General features: G+C 45.7%; 1 protein-coding gene across 2 annotated transcripts; it reads right to left on the bottom strand.

Moving 5' to 3' along the window:
• Positions 1-1,305: 1,305 nt before the first annotated feature.
• Positions 1,306-6,845, bottom strand: LOC119096086 (very-long-chain (3R)-3-hydroxyacyl-CoA dehydratase 2). Of its 2 annotated transcripts, none has more exons than XM_037218940.1 (6): positions 6,790-6,845; positions 3,601-3,718; positions 3,077-3,200; positions 2,581-2,686; positions 1,996-2,174; positions 1,306-1,600 (listed from the first exon to the last, which is right to left on the bottom strand). In XM_037218940.1, exons 2-6 carry the CDS (start codon positions 3,610-3,612, stop codon positions 1,521-1,523), a joined length of 501 nt encoding a protein of 166 aa, XP_037074835.1. In that variant the 5' UTR covers positions 3,613-3,718; positions 6,790-6,845; the 3' UTR covers positions 1,306-1,520. The 2 variants fall into 2 exon arrangements, with proteins under 2 accessions (XP_037074835.1, XP_037074834.1); XM_037218939.1 differs by lacking the exon at positions 6,790-6,845 and adding an exon at positions 5,673-5,918.
• Between the last annotated feature and the right edge of the window lie 14,615 nt (positions 6,846-21,460).

Below are 21,460 nucleotides of genomic sequence, written 5' to 3'. Positions count from 1 at the left end.
GTCCGGAAACATCATCCTGTACAGAACACCTCAAATGCTTTGCTTAAGCTGGCAACGCAATGTCGTTGACGAAACTGTCGTTGGAACATAGCACACGTTGTTCGCAGCCGCGTATCTGTGTGCAGAATGCTGTTGGACACAAACTCACCAATGTGCATCCTGAAAGTTACTGAGGATGGGGAACGGGGCGGGGCCCTCGCTACTTGTGGAAGGACACCTGAGATGCTCCTGGAACTGGTGGTGCTGGAATAACAATACAACACAGACGAAATCAATGAGCACCCTTGTGACCAGCGATCAGCACGTTTTATGATGCGCAAATGGGTCGGCGTCATTGTAAGTCGACGGCCTTCGTTTCAGGCGAGTCCTCTCCGCTTTCGGCAGGGCTGTCCAGCTCGAAGAGCAAAAGCGAAGGCCTTAGCAATAGGAAATAGGGCCCGGCCGGCGTTGTCTCCCTCCTAGCGGTAACCGATTGAGCTTGTTAGATTTGTGTGCCAAACACCGCTCCGTTGGCAACTAGATAGACACGTGGCGACTAGACTAGGGTGGCCGTGAACCCGTGTAGGAGGGGCAGTAGGCGCCCGGGCAGCGCGACCCGTCAGCTCGCCGGACGTCGGCATCGCCTCGCCGGCCTGCGCCCCCACCGTGATATTCTAGACTGTCGGCGCGTCTGACCGTTCTTTAGAGCTAATAATTTATATTCGCTGCTTGGTAGCGCGCGTGCGAGGCCGCTCGGGCCGCCCGTTGTGCCGCCCGCCGTCTAGTGACCATGTGTTGCGCGCGCGCGTCCACCTGGTGCCGACACCAGCCTTCGTTCCGCCCAGTACGATTTCGTCCATTCGACATTCCAGTCGCGCGTGTGTTGGTGTGCGGTTCGCGGGGGCAGCGCGGGCGGGCGGAGTTTCCGCGCGCGCGCGCGCTGACTGGCGGGATGGCGGCAAGGCGCTGGTGCGATGTCCACCCACCAGAGGCGCTGCGGCGCAGTACGAGAGCTTCGAGCCGCGCGGGTGCCGCCGGTGTTTTTATTGTCTTACGTCCGATGAGCAGCTACTATTGGCAGCAGCGTGACGTGCTGAACACCATTTGAGTGATGAATTGTGGTCAGGCCACAGATGCCCTGCACGGAAACTAGAATTCTGAATTGTTTTAAACTAGCAAGGAGCTTCGCGAAACCCACGGACGCGCAGCGGGCCTGCAGTGCCGTAGTGGCGCGTGCGGTTTTGTTCAGTTGAGCTTCTCTGCATTATAAACTCCGACGGGGTCTGATAATGGTCTGCGTCACGTTTCCCAACGCCACCGAAGGACACGCGTCAACTATCTACCAACCATCGATGATATGTATATTTCGCTAGCGCCTCCCGCAAACAACAGCGTACCGCCCGAACACCCCCGTGCCGCCTACCATTCCGCTACAGCACCAGACACCACGCGGCACGGCCCACAACCACGCGTCAGTAAGCTCCGCGTCCGCTGGCTGAAGGCGGCGCCTCTCCGAGCCCGGCCGGCGCCGGCCACGCCCTCTACTCGCTCTTGGCCTTGGCGGCGGCGCCGAGCACCTTGCGCCGCTGGCTGAGCATGTAGCGGTACATGACGGGCAGGCCTGGCGAGGGAGAGCAGAGTCGGCGAGGCTCAGCGCGCGGCCTGCCCGCGCCGCAGCACCACGGGGGGGGGGGGGGCATGGCATGGTGGCACGCTCGCATGCCCTCCATGCGTCCATCAGGGTCCGTGTTCCCGCTAACTTTGGAGTGCAGGACGTGAAACCACGGACTGCTCATCAATCGTGGTGTGCACAAGACGAAGGCAATGGATGGAAACCATGAAACGACGTACGAGAGCTCGCCTGCTGATGTGGTATAGTGCGGCACATGTTCTAGGCGATACGCAAATAATGGTTGCATTTTGTTTTCATTTAAGAACCTGTTACTATCTTTAAATCGCATTTTAAACAATGTTCGACCAATTTTTGCCGACCGGCTCATAGCTCATTACACCCACCTGGAACATAAAGCAGCATTATGCCGATTAGCACATAGTACGTGTTGAAGGTGAAGTTCACCACGTTGGGCAGCGTCACGTCCAGTGGCCGCTTCTCCCGGCAGTAGGGCAGCGCGTAGTAACAGCTCAGGGTCTCGCCCAGGACGCCGACCGGGTACAGCACCAGGAAGAAGCTGTACCTGCCGCCACGAGTGCCGGTCGCCATCAGGCCCGCTGCCGACGGCACGGCTGCCGCCACGCCCCGGCCGCGGTGCGGACGGAGCGCTCGGCCGTCGGGTGGCGGCGCTGCTCACCGTGGGCTGGAGCCCCGCCAGAAGCGATCACATGTGCTGATGGTGATACACACTACAAGGGACGCAAGATTTACGCATAGTGGCATCGGTGGAGAGCAAAATCAGTACCGGATCTGCATCTGTGATGGGAATGTCGAGAATTGCGCAGTACCATACGAATTCATGGCATGCCCCGATGGTCGGCACTCGGTACCCCCACCTTCGTCTTCTACGGAACACAACTGGCCGTGGGTCGCACGCAGACTTCGGTGCCTTGACCGGTGCGCGGCCTGAACAGCGCCGGCACGCTTACCTCGCCCACGTCAGCACGTACGGCACCCAGCCGACAGCGTTGGCCAGGTAGTACAGGTAGCGAACCATTTCGGCCAGGGGCCAGGCGGCCAGGCAGAACAGGATACCTGGCGTGCACGGGATATCGCAGATGACGTCGCCGCTCAGCAGCGGTCGGAGACACGAGCGTCAAATGATGTGGCGAGTCTTGCGCCGCACGACAGGCGCAAAAGGTGGGCGGGCAAGGTATGTTGTTTACTGAGCGTAACGCTGACGCTGTTTTCGGCACCGAGGGGGACCCATTATTACCCAGCGAACCCGGGAATTCAAGTCGATCTCACACACCACGAGCGCCTTGTGCCAAAAGACCTAAAGAAAGATCTAACAGGGCCCTTTATCACGACAATGAGCCCGACGAGAGCCGGATCGAAGTGGACACGTGACGCTCGGCCGGCCGGCCGGGCGCGGAGAGCGGCCCGGCGGCGGCACCGGCTGGCGACCGGCGCGGCCCGACTGACCTGGCCCGGTGCGCGTGTCCGGCACCTGGTCCAGCATCAGCCAGACGATGAACACGCGCGAGACGATCTGCATGGCCGTGGTCACGGGGCTGGAGCGGACCAGGCCCACCAGGCAGTGGCACACCTGTCGGCGGTGGTGCCGCCCTCAGTCAACGGGCCGTGGCCTTGCGCGCGCGCGGCGGTGCCGCCGCTGCTGCACCAACGCAGCCGCGGTGACTGTGGCAGGCTGGTGGAGGGGCTCAATGGAAAGGTGCCCAGCTATGCATTTTAAGGTCCTAGAGAGGAACCTGACCACTACATGTGGTGTGAGCCTTGGGCATGTTCTGACTGCCATAGTCTACATAAAATGCTGTCCATAACTTACAACAGGTAGTAACTAATTGGTTATAAGATAAAGAGGCAACTGTTATATTGGTAACAATAGGCAAAGCATATTGTTATAAACATCCTCTTGACCAAACAGCAAAGAAGCTATCTTACTACTGTTCCTCTTCTCCAATAATTTGGTTGATAACATCACTTACCTCTATCATCATTGCAGTCTGAAACAGCTTAAGGGGCAATTCAGTCCTCTCCCACAGTCCTTCAAGAGAGCGTTCTTCTAGTATGTGGGACCATGTCAGGAAAAATAAGTAAGCCCACCTAGATAGAGAGGAGAAAAGACACAATTTGTTTCATCAGATTGCCTGTGATGGTGGCCACTTTGCTGACAGAATAAAAGGCTCAAAACTATGAAACTAAACAGCCAGAAGGAAAAGCCATATAGCTACATATGAAAACAAGGCATGGGCATGATGCATGCTGCAAGGATGCTGTGTAGAGGGCACACACATTTTCAATATGTTGATTTTGTATTAGCATGGCACAAGAAAGTGAGAAGCTATCATCAGCAGTAATAATCATCTGGAAACAAAGTTACAGAAAGTGATTATTTTTCACATTGCCACCACATAGATGGCTGTGCTGATAAACAGGCCAGGTGTGGCAGATAGATGGCATGGATGTAGGGATATGCAGCCTGGGCATCATTTGGAGCTACAGAAATACAAGAGCTTCATTTCACACTGCAAAAATGCAGGTCAGGGTATACATTCATACCTCATGTTAAGAAAGAGCATTGTACATCAATCGTTGTTTTTAAGGCAGAACATAGCGTAATTAATCATAAAACAGGTCAGCTAAGCTCTTACCTTGAAACTTACCTTACTACGATAGCGAACATCCGAACGCAAACACGCAGCAACCGCGACCCCGGCGCCATTTCTACGCGTGATCGCAACGTCGCTGCGTGATCACAACATTACCGCACATCAAGAACTATAAAAATGTACGAGGCCAAGGTAACAAGAAATCAATAAAACGTGTTTCTTGCGTATCCAAGCAGTCTTCCGTATTGTTTGTAGATTGGCCAACATGGTGGGGAGATATGACGTTTTTGCGTGGGAATGAAAAGCAAAATGAGAATATGGTGGCTAAACAAAACTTCTTAATACGGTGCATATATATGGCATGGAGCATGGATGCCAATGGGACACTGGGTTGAAGGGGATAAGGTTGGGTTAGGTTAGGTTAGGTTAGGTTAGGTTGTTAGGCCAGGCTAGGTTAGGTTAGGTTATGCTGGGTTAGGTTAGGCTAGGCTAGGCTAGGCTAGGCTAGGCTAGGCTAGTTTAGTTTAGGCTATGTTCTGGACTATTCTGCCCTGTCCGTTTCATAAACATACCTAGACGTGATAAGAAACGTTTTTCATTGCATTATTATTGTTACCTTGGTCCCATACATTTTTTATGGTTCTTGATAATCAGAAATATTGTAATTACGCAACGGCAATGCAAAAACGGCGCTGGGGAGTCTAGGCGGTGCTGTGCGTGCGGCGCTCACCATTGTAAATATTAAAATTTGAAGGTAGGAGCATAAATCTACCTGTTTTAAAATTATTTACAATACATTCCGCCTCAAACACAACAAATGATGTACAATTTTTTCTAATGTTTGGTAGCAATGTACACCCACACCAAAATGCTGCTATGCCAATATGTCTGGTAATGTAGCAACAATGTATCAACAGTTTAAAAGCATTAATGCTGAAAATGAAGGCTCTAGGGCTTTACATGCTGGTACTACAAATTGGCCCATGACCAGCCACTGTTTCAAATTAACATGATTGTGCAAATTTAAGCTTAAGCAAACAATCTGAAAAAATATTTTTCATACACAGATCACATGAAAATTTGATTCAATTTGACCTGGGCTGATGATGATGACACAGGCTTTAGAGCATGCTTGCTGCCCTGGTCACACCCATAGCCTGGGCTGAGTCTGGTGCACACAAGCACGATGTTTGATATACTGATAAACCATAGATGTCTGGGAAAGTGTAGTGACAGCTTTTGGATGTCTGGCAAATAGTCTGCAGACTGGGGATCATCAAGTTAATGGCTGCTGTAACATAACAGTGAAGTGATGTGCAGGGATTCCATACTGCGAAATGGTACAAATGACATTAGAAGAACCAGCTGAACTCATCTCCAGGCTGGCGCACCTGCCCAAGGACCTATCAGACATTTAAACCGAAGCAAGTCGCTAGGAATGTACTTACCCAGTAAGCTGGAAGGTATTGTAAACACTGAGATATAAGGCACCAATCATACCTTTTCAATGCAAAGTGACAGAAAATCCGCGCGAGACACGCTGTGCAACGGCACCACGCGAAGTCAGTCAAGGAATTTCACTCCCCTCAGCCGTGTTGTAAATTAAAAACCAGTATTCCGACAGTCAGATGGCCCGCACTTTCACCTCAACTAGCCCCGACACCCAAGAACCAAACCGGAACGGCCCGGTGGTGATCGTGAATGCGGCCAATAGCCTACACAGCGCACATGTCGAAATCCCTTAGGTATGACAGCTGATGATGACGTCATGAGCTCAACAACCCGCGTAACCATGCAGCCGTTTAGAAAATTCGTTGCGGATGAAGAATAATGCGCAAACGGTGTTTCCAGCGATCGTAATAACCACGTAGCAATGGAGGAATGGGGAGATTTCTGAAAGGGTTAAGTTCTTCTCAGGTGTCTTCACAAAACATGCTTAAGTCTTTAACACATTAAACATTGGAACAAGTAAACTGCTCCCCTTATGAAGACATTGGGATAACCATCAGACGCGATGGAAAAAAACTCGCTCGTCACTATTGTCAAGCTTTCAAGGGTAAAAGAATCTTCTGATAACATAATTTTACTACTTAAAACATGTACTTCTCGACGCGTCGACGTATTGACGACGACGAATGCTTGTCCTCAAATGTTTGTCATGGGCAAAGTTAGCTCCACACTAGTTTCGCAGAGTAAGTTGGAATTCAGATCCCTTCACGCGTGCATGACAATGTTGCATATGACATGCTGCGTATCCTAACGCCAAAAGATATACGCTATTGGAGCTTTCATGCAACCCCCTGACATGGCCACAATAGAGGGTGAAAGGCGGCGCTACAGCTCAAAACCACAAAGCGGCCTTAATAACGTGTTAAAGCACACGCACGTCTTCTTCACATTTCGCAAAATAGAATCTGCCGGTAACGTGAAAGTTATTGTGTCCACGGTAAGAGTGTAGGTATACATTGGTCCCTAATGTTAGAAAAGAACATTGTACATCATTCGTCGTGTTTAAGGCAGAACATATCGTAAATAATCACAAAACAGGTAGATTCATGCTCTTACCTTCGATTTCTCTACAATTACGACGGCAAGCTCCCGAGCGCCGCATACACGCGGCAAACCTCGGCCCTCAGCGTGATTGTCACGCTATTGGCGCGTGGTGACAACATAACTGCTTATCAAGAACCATAAAAATATACGGGTGCCAAGGGTAACAATAATAATGCAATAGAACTATATTTATTCCGTATCCAAGCAGGTTCGAGCGATATTGACGAGAGCTGAGGGTGGGAGTTGCGCGAAGTGGGATCGTTTAGTAGGGACTTATTAAAACTGGATTTCAAGACCGAAGGCCCAGTGACCTTTTAAACTCCTCGGCGAAAACGGTCTCATAAGGAAAGTAGGAAAAATTTGCTGTGCAAGAAGCGTATGGTGGAAGGAGCGTATGGCAAACACATGGGTGTTTTGCAAGGCTTGGCGCTGTACCAGGTGCCGAAAAAATCAAGCGTGTTTAGAAGGCGGGTTTTTCGCTGGTTAGCACCTCAGACCGTTGGTCGTACTAGAAATGACCTACGCGTACGTTGTGGTCGAAGTAAAATGAAAAGTGCCATGACGAAGTTGGTCGACACCACTCCCAGTAAAAAGGTTGTAGTGGACTGGCTTCAGTTTCCACTGCGACGTCATGTCAAAGGATCTAATGCGCGGCCCAAACGTGTCAAAGTTGGGAGGACGGCGGGAAAAAGCCATAATTGTCGACGAGGCAGCCCCCATCAAGGCGAAAATACAATAGTGGCCGACGGGTCTGTGGAAAACATGTTGGATCATGCCCATTTACGACCCAGAAAATAAAGTCGGAGTTCTGGAGTTTCATTCAAATCAGGCGAATGGCAGACGTGGTACCGAAAATTAAAAAAAAAACATGTAGAGCAAGGTAGCACAGTAAACAGTGATGAGCACCGTAGCTACGGCTCGCTAGAAAGGCTTGGCTATGTCCACCGCACAGTGAATCATTCCCAAACATTTGTAGCGGAGGACGGCGCAACACACCAACCGCGTGGAGGACTACTTCGGCGGAGTAAAGCGCTTCCTTCGCAAGTCACACATTTCCGACATGTCGCAAGCCTGGACTTCATCCCAGGTATCTCGATGAGTTCATGCGAAGGGAACGCCACAAGACGCGGCGGCAGGCAGACTTTCTTCGCGCTGTCCAACGCCAATATCGCGTGTAGGTAAGTTTATGAAACAGGCAGACTTAAACGAATGTGACAATTGTATCCCTTTTTGTGCGGATTGTATCCTCCTCGCCGAGGGCAATTGTGACAATTATATCCCTCTCTTACATGGTCTTTTTAGGTCACTTCCGGTTGACCTAGGGTCATGAACCCAATTAGTAAAATGTAGCCCCGGTCATTCTCTACCATGTACCCTAGACTCAGACCCCTAACTCAAAAACTTTTTCGGGGGGACCTGTTCGCGCAAAGGCATTTTTGGAAAAATCGTTTTTTAAGTTTTTTTCAACTTTCCATATATGCTAGAGTTTTGATTTTTTGACACGTTTAAGAACGTCCTAGGTTAGGTCTTATGTCAATTCGTAACCTTCGTAACTTAGGTAGAAAAAAAGTTTTTTTTTAATGCCGAAATCGGCAAGCCTATACGACCCCATTTCCCCGTTGACCGCATATGAGCTGATGTTTTGAACACCTTCCGAGACGTTAGGTTATGTTAGTGTATAGAAAATACTACTCAACAGATTTACTTGATTCAAAAAAAGAACGATGTCCCACGTCAAGACGCATCTTTCCTTTTTTGAAATTTTGAAATCGGTCATCATTTGGCCGAGATAAACTCAAAAAACCAAAATGCATGTAACGCTATGGGAAAAAGTTTTTCCAAATTTCTCAACTTTCCATACATCTGATGCGAAAACATTCAACACCAAAAAGATAGCTCTTGTGCTCAGAAACACGTTGCAAAAAGCAAATCGAATATCGGTCAGTAACTTTGGCAAATATTTGGATTTTCATGGTTCCCGAATAAACTAATGTGACAATTTTATCCTCGTTTAAGGGGGTCTTCTACAGCTAATAAAACCTACTAAATCGTAACAGAAAAACCTCCCTCTTGGTGCACGCACTAAGGGGACCAACAGCTTTCATTTCCCACCCAAAAAAAAATTTTGAAAAATTTTGACATTTTTTGAAAAAAGTTAGTTGTAGTTCAAAAATTTTCCATTACCAGGTATAGGACATATGACGTCAAAAACTTTCAAATTTAATTCTGCGTCGATTGCAATCAAAATCAAAATTTTATCTCAGTTGGTTAGAGAGATATACGTGTTGCAATTTGATATAGACAAAAATTGGCCGATTTTCAAAATTATTGGATTTTGTTGTAACGCACGTCATTTTACGCGGAATGTTATGGCGCATCTGGTGATGTATCTTTTAACATGATAAAATAAAAAGTTTTTGAGTTATTTTGAAAAAACTCGAAAAATTGCCAAAAATTTGAAATTTTTTTAGAAAGCGCCGAAATTTTTAAAACATTGTTTCTAGTGCATCATAACACGCTGAGTTCGAATCTGCAATGAGATTTGATGTAACTTGATAAATTTTATTTAAAAACAATAAAAACTTTAAAAAAACATGTCGACTATTTTTTTTGGATTTCATGAATTTCAAAAATTTGATCAATCTACTAGATGCAACTTGTGATTCTAAATCAGAATGGTCTCTTGACTATTTTTCGTCCGACGCTTAGTTTTCTGAGAAAACACGTTTAAACTATTCGTAAAATGCAGCAAAAATATAGGCAAGATTCCTTATCTGTTTTGACAACTTTATTTAGTGTTCAGGAAGCTAATACTTTGACAGAGGCTAGAATCAGTCATTCCCTTTCTAGCGCCGTTTTCAGAACATCTTTTGGTTACGTGATCATGGAGATACAGCTCATTAAGTAAAGACCGTTTTACCCCATTCATCCCCAGTGTTAAACTCCCTATTCAGCCTGATTCTGAATTGTTTGACATGTTACCCTAAATAGCGATGAAAAAACTTTGCGAACATAAAAGTTTGCGGGCGTTAAAGATGCGCTAATTCATTGTCTGCAAGATGATGTTTTCGGTATTAAGATATCTTGATTTTCAAAGACACCATCAACGATTATATGGAGGTAGTTTTTTATAGGGGTAGTTTTCCCCATAGCGTTACGCGTTGGACGACGACGGCGCAAAACAGGTGGTGTTTGACATGCTCTAACTTCAAAACCAACAAAGCCATAGGCAAGTCTTTGGCACCATGTAATAGCCCGTTTCTTGCTCTATCAGATCAGAAGAAATCAAAACAATAAAATGAAATTTTTAAAAAAAATTATATGAAAATTTTTGGGTCAATATTTGACATATGTATACAAAAATTAAAAGCAACTCAGCCATGTTTCTCTGCACACAATAGAAGTGAAATTGTCATGATGTAGACAGATTTTGCATAGATGAAATGTACGTCCAATGATATAGACTTAAACTCAAAAAATATATTTTTGACATATTTTGCACCAAATCTGGAAAATTTTTTGGGAACATAAAAAATGCGCTAGTTCATTGTCTACAAGACTGCAGTTTACAGCGTTAAGATATCTTGGTTTTCAAAGACAGCATCAACGATTGTGTCTAGGTAGTTTTCCCCATAGCGTTACGCGTGGCACTTAGAAAAAATCCGGTGAAAACAGGTGGTTTTTCCTGGTGCATGTCAAGAGTTTGACATGCTCTAACTTCAAAACCGATCAAGCCATGGACTAATCCTTGGTACCATGTAATAGCCTGTTCCTTACTCTAACAGGTGACAAGAAGTCAAAACCTGAAAATGAAATTTTATGTAAAAATTTTTATAAAAATTTTGGGGTCAAATTTTGACATATGTATACCAAAAGTAAAAACAATTCAAGGATGTTTTTCTGCACACAATAGAACTGAAATTGTCATGATGTAGACAGAGTTTGCTCAGATATAACCTACCTCCAATGATATAGACTTAAACTCAAAAAACACATTTTTGACATATTTTGCACCAAATCTGGAAAATTTTTTGAGAACATAAAAGATGCGCTAGTTCATTGTCTACAAGATACCGTTCTCAGCGTTAAGATATCTTGGTTTTCAAAGACAGCATCAATGATTGTAACTAGGTAGTTTTCCCCATAGCGTTACGCGTGGCACTTAGAAAAAATCCGATGAAAACAGGCGGTTTTTGGTGGTGCACGTCAAGAGTTTGACATGCTCTAACTTAAAAACCAATCAACCCATAGACTAATTCTTAGTACCATGTAATAGCCTGTTCAATTTTCTATCATGGCAGAAGAAATTAAAATATTTCAGTGAAAAAATAAAAAAATATATATACAAATTTTTGGAACAATTTTTCGCATATGTATGTCAAAATTCAAAAACATTCAGGTATGTTTTACTGCACACAATTGAACTCCAATTGATACGATGTAGGCTGGTTTTGCTCAGATAAAACTCAACCTCGATGATATAGACTTAAACTCAAAAAATATATTTTTGACATATTTTGCACCAAATCTGGGAAAATTTTTGAGAACATAAAAGATGCGCTAGTTCTTTGCCAACAACATACCGTTCTCAGCGTTAAGATATCTTAGTTTTCGAAGACAGCATCAACGATTGTATCGAGGTAGTTTTCCCCATAGCGTTACGCGTGGCACTTAGAAAAATTCCGGTCAAGATGACGGTAATAAATAGATGTGTTTGATGGCGTCTGGAACAACCATCGTCAAACCTACATCAACCAACTTTCTGTGGTGTGCTTACAGAACCCATATAAAGCGTTTATCAAAATTTCAAAAAAAATTTCGAAACATGACATCACCACAGAAGTTTGAAATTTACACTTTACTACGTGATTTAACATGGGAAAAATTTACCAAATTTTATATGTCATATTTTGGTAAAATTTTTCTTCTCAGTAGATAGCCAGCGTCACAAGCTTTCTGCCAATACCATATTCATGCACATGACTAGCATGATAAGGTGTCCAGTAAAGATAAAAGACATGAAACCCTATACATATGAATATATAACCACTTTTGGAAGTGTACAATATTTAAAGAGAGACGAAAAAAGCCCATAGACAGAAGCAAGAATATCACATCCAATGTGGAAACGTAGTCTGGGCATGATACAAACAAGTTTGATGTAGGGCCGTTCAAAAAAAAAAAAAAAATTTAGACAATGAAAAAGTTTTTTGCCTATAAAAAGAAAACTAAATATAATTTTGGAACAAATCCAAAACCAAAAGAAGCCCTGCGCTACGATGTATAAGCAAGCAAAAAAAATCCTAGGTTACGGCCTTATTTCCGGATCGGGACCAAATTGTACAATTTGTGCTTTTTTTCAAAACCATGTATATCGTTAAATTTTTGGGTTACATCAAATTTTTTTGCACCAATTCGATTTGCCTTTACAATGCGCATCTTTTACTAATACACTTGCATCACAAATTCCCTACCGAAAATTTTTTGTACCCCACTCGGTACAATTTGTGCAAACGAGGATATAATTGTCGCATTAGTTTATTGGAACTTGGATAGGAATCGGGCGTTGAAGTTTCTTGAACACGAAAATCGGCCAACTTTGCCATCTAATAACTTCTACAATTTTTGGATTTTCGAAAAAAATAAAAAGACAAAAAAGATAGAGCCGTTAATTCTGATCAAAACGCACTCCTCTGATTTTTGATAGCCCCCCTAGTAAGGTCACAGCAGCCAATACCGCAAAGGCAAATCGGGATAAAAATGTCACATTCGTTTATTTTCGAGGATACAAATGTCACATTAGTTTCTGAAAGGGATACAATCGTCACATTAGTTTATCCTAACCTAACCTAACCTAACCTAACCTAACCTAACCTAACCTAACCTAACCTAACCTAACCTAACCTAACCTAACCTAACCTAACCTAACCTAACCTAACCTAACCTAACCTAACCTAACCTAACCTAACCTAACCTAACCTAACCTAACCTAACCTAACCTAACCTAACCTAACCTAACCGAACCGAACCGAACCGAACCGAACCGAACCTAACCTAACCTAACCTAACCTAACCTAACCTAACCTAACCTAACCTAACCTAACCTAACCTAACCTAACCTAACCTAACCAACAAGCTAAAGCTAAGCTAACCTAACAAGCGCAGGCAAGCATGATCAGACAAGTTGGCCAAACGGGTGACCATACGAGGAGACAGAAAAGCGCAGGCATGCATGATCAGACAAGTTGGCCAAACGGGTGACCATACGAGGAGGCAGACAAGCGCCGTCCTGAAACCATCTAAACAGTTCGAGTGAATAGATCACAACGATAGTTCGATTTTTTTTCCATATAGTTCGATACATTATGATTGTTCGGGTGAATAGAGTTGTTAGATGAATTGGAGGCCACCACTGATCATCCACGATCCACATGATCCGGACCTGCCTGGCTTTACGCCCGCAGATGGGCGTCATCCCATTCGTCGACGGCTTTACAATCCCGGAGCCGCCACGCCTGTCCACATCTACGGGCTGAGCTACGGGTGTCCGTGCGTCACAGACGGTTGCCCACCCGGCTTTACGTTCCTAACGCTGGTCATAGCGCCGGACGATGTGAACGCCCGGCTTCACGTTCGTGGCGCTGGTCACGGCGCCGGACGACGTGACCGGTCGGCCCACCCTACGCGGTCAGAGCTCCTGGCCCAAGGACGCGACCCCGCCCCTGTCGCTGCCCACCGCCGACGACCTGCAGAAGCTGCTCTTCGATCCTGAAGTGGTGTCATCTTGGCATCGGCGCCAGCAAGAGCGGCCATCGACCGAGCTGCCGACCAGTCTGCCCGCCAACCCTCCGGTCGTATTGCTGTCTACTCGCTAATCACGCTGCTGTTGGTTGCGATTCAACAGATCCAACGATAATTCAAGACACGGTCCGAAGTATGCAGAGGGCTCAGCAAAAAGCAACAGCCAGCTTACATTGTGGCGCTAGATCCAATAAGCGCAAATATTAAGCCAATAATTTGGCCAGAGAACCCGCAAAAACCCAGAGCCAGTCTGGAAACACAATGAGGATCTAGGAACAACCAAGAAGCAGCATAAAGTCAAAGGCACCAGCAAGAACCAGGATTCCACCTGAAAGCGTTGTTAGAAACCATTACGCGCTCACTTAATGAGCTTATGTTATGCAGTGCGCACATGCAATATGAAAACACATATGTAAGAGCTTGAAGTCAAGTTAGAGACAACGAAACGAGACGACCGTCTCCTAGTCCAAAAACAGCGATACCGCGCCTTTAGATCGCGCTACCCATGAATATCCATCTGTTTAAGGGCAAGCTTGCAGTCGTCTGGCTCCTAGGTGCTGACCAACATCAAGTCCTACGCGAATCACGACAATATGAGTTAATGTTCGGCTCTTGCCATCACCGGCCTTGGGAATGGTCGGGTTCGTCTGCGGCCAACGATCATTCAGCAATTTATCGTCAAACATTTCACCTTCCTTGGCTGGCCGGCGCCCGCTCGTTGGGGAGGGGTGGGGGGACACCTTTGGGGTGCAATCCGTCCATGGTCCGGTTAGGACGGGGAGAGCAGCCCGGTCACTCACATCGTGCGTGTCGTCACCGATGTCCCGTTGTCCGTGGAGCCAGATGTCGTCGCCAAATGATCAGCGTCGGGGCCGTCCAGTTCTCGATGCACGGCTGTCAGCTCCTCTGCACTACACGCTCTTCTGTTCTCCGCGGAGACTTCCGCCCGAGACCCCTGGGGAGTCTTCCCAGGCGCCTCCTCGGGACTTTTTGGCTCCGAAACTGCTTCAGAGACTCCTATAAAACTTTTTTTCTCTTCGCGATTTCTGACAACTGGGTCAGCCCGCCCTTGTTTCTTGCCTGATCCAATCGTTCAACCGAAATGCTCCCTCCGTCCAATCTGCTGTCGGGCCAGCCTGCCCCACTTCCAGGACTCAACCCCCATCGTACTCCGGGACCAAAATTCGGGCGTCGCGTCGCCAGGCGGCGTTACAGGGCTTACCCTCTCTCTTCTCGCCTCGCCTCGGGCGGATCCTGCGCCTGCTTCCCTGGTTCAGCTGTCACGTGGAATGGCGCTCCTGATGCCAGCTGGGGTGACAGCGACACCGGCGCGACGAGGTTCCTGGGCGGAGCAGCGGCACCGGCGCGGAGGAGCTCCTAGGCGGAGCGGCACACATCTTCAAAACATCTCGCTCAAACGTCTCTGTGTGCGTGTTTTTTGTCGGTGATCGGACTTGCATCCATTAAAGGGAATGTTTCACATTTGGAGATATCGAGATACGCATCAGATATGATGGGGAAAGCTTGCTTACAACTATTGGTAAGTTTTCAGTTCGTTGTAATTGCCGTATTACCTGTCATGGGTTAGGAATTCTCTTTTGTGAGACAAGTGCTCTTCCCAGCATTTGCGAATTGTTGCTGGAAAAAATAGCTTGCCGTTCCGGCAGCAGATGTGGTGTGTGTGAATGTGTGAGAAAACCAATGTTACACACAACAATTTTGGTATGGAATGTGGGTACACAAGCCATAGCGTGAGAAAATGTTTAGACCTGATATCAGAGCTGGTATTTTTTAACTGAAAACAAGATCTACACTGCTCAGTTAATTTGACAGTATGCGCCCAGAACACAACGTTTGAATTGAAGGTTTTTTTGTATTTTGAGTGTGGTGAGAGAAACATGGCTGTTAACAAAAGGACTGAGCCATTTGCGGCAGAAAAGATGTTGGAAAATAAGCTCAAGATGTCATAAATGCCAAATTGAATGTATATTCCATCTGCACGCATGCAAAATCTAAGCACCGCAAATGTTTGCAATGTTTCAGAATGCTCATGATTTCATCATTTCATTTGCTATGATCTTAGCCTCCAAACTGCCTTTAACAAGTTGTTAAAAGATGTTCCCCATAGAAATGTAATAGTTATATTCAGTTAGCCTCCTATTCACCGTTGTGCAGAGTTGATATAAGCTGCCACATCCCACAGATCAACTTTCTGTTCGCAGCAAAACTTTTTAAAGCATGATAGGAGAGGCTGAAAGCATTATTTGGAAGATAGAGTTCCCAAGGATTGTTTTACCCTTGCTGCTTTTAGTGTTGAGTTTATGTGGGAAGTTTAGGAGCCTCACCACCCCAATGCTCCATTGGGGTGGTGAGGCGCCTTGGGATGTGTTACACCATCGTGAAAATTGGTTGTCTCCCTCAGCATATGGAATGCAGCAAGATTTGTTTTCTTGATAAATACTTAAGGTTCAAGTTTGCTTGAAAGTCTTGGAATATTATAGAGTTTCAAAGATGTTATGAAGACAGATTAGCCCTGTGCTCGAAGGTATCAGCAACCAGCTTCTCTCTCATGCCTAGATGGAATCTGTAGATGTTCTCATTTCCTATCAGGTAAACAAGTAAGAGTATGATTTTAATGTGGGATCTTAAGTATAAAGTTTATGATAACACAATGACTAGGCAAATTTATCAATTGCTCACAAGTTTTAACTGCACGTAGAAAATGGACATGCATTAGCAGTGACATTCAAGTTAAAACACTAGTTGTCTTGTGGCGAACAGGCCCTTTGTTTTACACTAGCCACTTGTGAATCACCCAACCAGTAGCATAACACCAGCAAGTCACCATGGTGTCCTCAATGTGTAGGCTTTGTGCACACATGCACAACCCAGTCCTGGAGCAGAATGCCCCAGCATAGCTTGATCTTGCCAAACCGGCATCCAATGGAAAATCTGTCACAGAAAAGTAGTTCCCATGCAGGGTATGCTGTTCATGTTAATGCTGGTTAGTGTCATTGTCATGTCACCATTGGTGTACACAGATTCATTCATCTATGTTTCTGCATGCTCTAGGGTATTCCGTGTGCGGGACTACTTCCAGCGTGGTTCCTGCAGAATCAGTGTCCTAGAATTACCGACTTTGGGTGTAAAGCAACACCCCATGAGGAGGAATTTTCACTCCTTTTCCCCTAATTTTATGTGAATTCTTCACTCCTGGCTGACATTGTCTAATCGCACATGCCAAACCCTTATTTCCCTTTCTGAAGTTTTCAGATGTCATCCCAAACCAAGCTCACTTGAAACCACCAAGCATAAACGAGGCTCCACAGCACCTGGACACCTATGGCTATGGCTCCTGCCTTACCTACATCTGAATCATGTCTATGTATGCACAGAGCAAGGGCGCCAGGTACCTCCAAGCCCAAGAATCCCAGCGACCCCGGCCGCTTGCACGCATTAAGTTCGGTTTGCTTACAAAATGCATCATAATCGGCAGCTGTGTGCCAAATGCAAGGTTTTCACGCATCCCCTACTTTTTTGGTCTCACCACCACACCACGAAAGCAGAGCCTGGGGCAAACGCCAGCAAAGTCTGGTAGAGAATTTTACTCCATGTATTTTTTCCCGAGGAAGCTTGACCACTAAATTGCATCACTCCAGAAATGCATGAGTGAAAATTCAAGAAATGTCTTCTAAATTAAATTTACAAGATGAACATCACCATTTGAGCAGTTATGTCAACAGATTTTAATTCAACTCGGCTGATTACAACATTTTGCCAGAAAAGTCTGAGTCTTTATATTTATTTAACTACTTTTTTTCCTGATATCATACGGGTGTGATACCACTTAATTCTTCCTGCCCTTCCGATTGCCTTTAGAGGTACCATCTGCCGCTTAAAATTTTGAGCAATTTATCTGCAATATGCTCCAACTGCAAACTTGTACGTATTTCATACATAAATTGGATTTATTCGCCAGCCGCCCAAACATGTTTTATGTGCACCCAAGAGTGAACAATTCACAAGGAATGAAGGAGATAATTTGAAGCACGGAACTTATTCTTACCGCCATTTTTGCCCCGCTAAAGCCTCGGTTAATTGTTTTCTTGGTTCACGGCGGTGCTCAATAATGATAAATCTAAGCCTTTCGGGTGTCTAACTCACCAGGCTGCTTGACAGGGCTATCCTAATGCTGCTATACAGAGCTTTGGGATAGACCTGACGCATCTAGTACAGAAGTGTTTGAGGGCGAAATTCTGCCCTCTGAAGATGTTTATCATGCACACCTCCTACTTGTTTCGCATTTTAATCTCGTAGGTTGGTGGGCATGATTGATATTTATACTTGGGGGTGAGTGGGATGACTCTGTCTGCCAGCAGACCATGCAAAAAGTACTGAAAAGGCAGTAAGTCTCCTGTGGACCAAATAATTGCTTACCTTATCTGCTTTCAGCACATGATTGGTAACCAGAATTAGCTATTTTCTGTCTTAGTCCACTGAGTTTTGTAATAAGAAAAATTATGATGCCACAAGGCATGCAATGGGCTTATTTTGTTCCACAATCTTGAATATTTGCCTAAAGTTTCTTGAAGTGGTCCCTCATGGCTGTTTTAACCAGATGTTTTCTATAGTTGTCATGGTTTGCTGACTGGCAAATAACTGTGCTGTATAAATTCACTTTATTTTTTACACAGGTATACTCTAAGATGCACAGCAATTATAATATGAGTTAGACATTAGTACGTAACAAATAGTCACACCATCCCATTTAAAATGTAAAGCCAGCATCTCAAACTTTGGCATTTAATATGAATAAACAAGCCTAAATAGATACCTCTGCTGCGGCTGAAAAGGCAAGCAGCAATACTGGCATGGTCATATAAAAGTTATGTTACTTTTCGAGAAGAGAGATTGTTTTGTGGAGCATGCCCATTATTGCCCTTGACATAGGTTAACCAAGACAATCAAAAGAAGTTGTTCAAGGTGATTTAAAGTGTTTTGATTTGTGTGTTATGAATTTTTTTCTGACGTCAACAAGCATACACAAATGAACTGAATAAAAATGCAAGTTGAAACCAGCCAGAACTTAGCTTTACCATGCTTTTTATCACAAGTGCTGCTGTCAACAGATAGGTGAGTTGAGATGATGTTCAACATATGGGCTACTTTAAGTTAGGCTGAGCTGTTTAGGTGCATGGCAAGTGGCAATAGGAATTGTACAAGAATCGGTAACTCACGACTGCTGCTGTGATACAAACAGGCTAGACAGGATGTGATGAAGTAAGGTCTCTTCAGGTTAGACATAGTTAGGCTGCTTTCATGGAAATAAGCATTGGCATTTTGTAAGAAACAGTGACAAAATGTTTGTTTTCCGTCACCCCATCTTAACAGAAGGCAGAGGTGTGTCTATTATGCTTGAATTAGTGATGGGCTGATGTGTTGGTTTTTTGTGTAAGGTTTTTTAGTATTTCATGCTTGCTAAATTTTCTGTTGTTATTTTGTTTTTGAATTCCTTTGCTTTGTTTTGTGTTAAAAGTGCGGCGATGGGAAGTGCAAAGTGCAGCATCAAATTATTGGTGTTAATAATTTTGTATGCTCATTACACTGTCATCAAATTACGATGCTTTAATGTATTTTGTTTCATGTAAACGGCCTAAGATGTTTAAAAACAAAACAGCGTTGTCAGGTTTCTGATATTACGTCCATGCCAACTTGAAATAGATGACTTTGTTCGCTGAAGCATCAGTCACGAGATCATAAGTTCCATTTTTTTAATTCATTTTTCCACTCCCGCACGGCCTTTTTGCGACGAAACCTTTCACCCCCACCCTAGTTCAAAAGCGATTCCAGCTCCTTGTGCAGAATGCAATATGATTCTCTGGAGCAGTCAACGGGCTGCTGCGCTCAGGGAGATGACTAGACTGCAGCGCCAGCTGCTGCTCTAGCAACATCACAGACTGCTCCTGCATTACGTGTGGCCCCTCCAGCAGCTCCTCCAGCCCCCCCCCCCCCCCCCCGGCAGATCTGGCAGCCCCACTAGCAGCGCGGACGTTCTCTCCTGCAGCGTGGGTGGCCCCTCCCACAACGCCAGAGGTCTGACATACAGTACAAAGCGCTGCTCAAAAAGCGCCGATGGCCGACGTGTTTGGGATGAATGATAAACACGCCTGCTGATATCAAACTATAGCATTGCGTTGGGACAGGAAGACCAAACAACTAAGACCAAAAAAACATGAAAATTAAGTGAGAAGCCCTCAAAAACATCTTCGCTCAGCATGGTTACAACGTCGCGTGGTCCGAGCTGCGCAAAAAGTGGTACTCACTGGTCAAACGGTATAATGAAATTAAGGACAGTAAAAACTGCAGTGGCGCGGGCGCAGTACGTTGGCAATGGTTCGAAGACATGGACTCTGTGTTGGCGACGGACTTCAGCGTAAAGCCCTGGCACAGAATCGTGACGAGCCCCGTAGAAAGTGGAGCCATACAACCACCGGCCTTGGTACAGTCGCCTGCTGACGCCTGCTTGGGAGGTGACGATGACGGTCTGTTCCCGGGCGGCAATCCCAGCGAGAGGAGGAGGAGGAGGAGGAGGACGAGCGACGCTGACAGCTCGCAGCCGACCGTCGCCCGCGTCCCCACAGACGTGGTCAACTTGATGAGAGAACAAGGTCAAAAAGGAGGCGGGTACCGTCGTGAAAAGTTGGAACGCTTTTGCAGGTTTCTAGCTAACAAGTAAACGATCGGTATCACCAGGTAATACAGGTCTAAGGTTTCGTGAACTTGTCATGTATACGCCAATGTGTGTTCCTATGCATTCTTTTGGAGTCTGCGGTGTGTATGTATGCATGGATGTGTTGTGCTTGAGGTGTCCACGTAGTCCCGTGTGCACCTCGGTCATGTGATTCAGGACAGCCATTAAATACAGATATTGTATTCTTGTGTACGTTTTTATGATGGACTCATGATGGCAGTATAAACAAATAGACAAGTACAATGCGCTGTCATTGATGGACAATATGGTACGTCGGTCGGGGATATACATCTAGGAGGTTTTGTGAAATTGCCATGCATTACGCCAGTGTGTATTGCGATGCCCTCTGTTTGAGTATTTGCGGCATGTATGCATAGCTGTGTTGTGATTGAGGTGTTCAGGTAGTCCCGTATGCATCTCAGTCATGGGATATAGGACAGCCATTACATACAGGTATTGTATTCTTGTGTACGTTTTTGTGACGAACTCATGATGGCAGGGATATTAACAAGTAGACAAGTACAAGGCACTGTCAATGACGGACAATATGATATGTCGGTCGGGGACATACATTTCGGATTTGTACCGCGCGCAAGGACAGCAGCAAGTGACAGTGCCTACCATGAGGCCGGGCCGCCTCCTCACGACAAACCTACACACATTCTTTAATAGCAATTGCACAAAATTCAGTACTTGCAAAACCTGACATGTTTTCTAAACCAACAAATTTTAGCTGCGACCTGTCACAAAACCTGGCAAACAGCGTTCACGCATGGATGCGTTGAAAATCCTTCCCATAGCCAATTCAGCAAATGTGTGTGGTCCTCCGATGGAGAATTTTCCGACGGAAAATTATCCGCACGGAAAATTTTCCCCCGGCCAAACACACCCTAGGTAGCGAAATTTCCAAGTTTGTAAAAGTGCGCCCCATTACGTCATCGTTTGATGGCGCATGGAATGCTTTTGTGACGACAGTAATACCTGGCAGCATCTGGCAGCCAGACCTAAAGAATGCTTCCAAACGCGCTAAAGCTGACGCCGGCCGGCCATTTTGGTGACGGGTGCTGTGTCGGGTGACCGGTCTGTAAATGGCTTGTTTGTGCATTTTTGTCTTGGCACTGGTCGTAGGAA

Source organism: Pollicipes pollicipes, unplaced genomic scaffold, assembly GCF_011947565.3.
Source record: "Pollicipes pollicipes isolate AB1234 unplaced genomic scaffold, Ppol_2.1 Scaffold_4219;HRSCAF=4965_pilon_pilon_pilon, whole genome shotgun sequence".
In the NCBI taxonomy this organism is placed as follows: domain Eukaryota; kingdom Metazoa; phylum Arthropoda; class Thecostraca; order Pollicipedomorpha; family Pollicipedidae; genus Pollicipes; species Pollicipes pollicipes.
The sequence above is the reverse complement of the archived record's forward strand: the minus strand, read 5'-3'. Positions and strand labels throughout refer to the sequence as shown.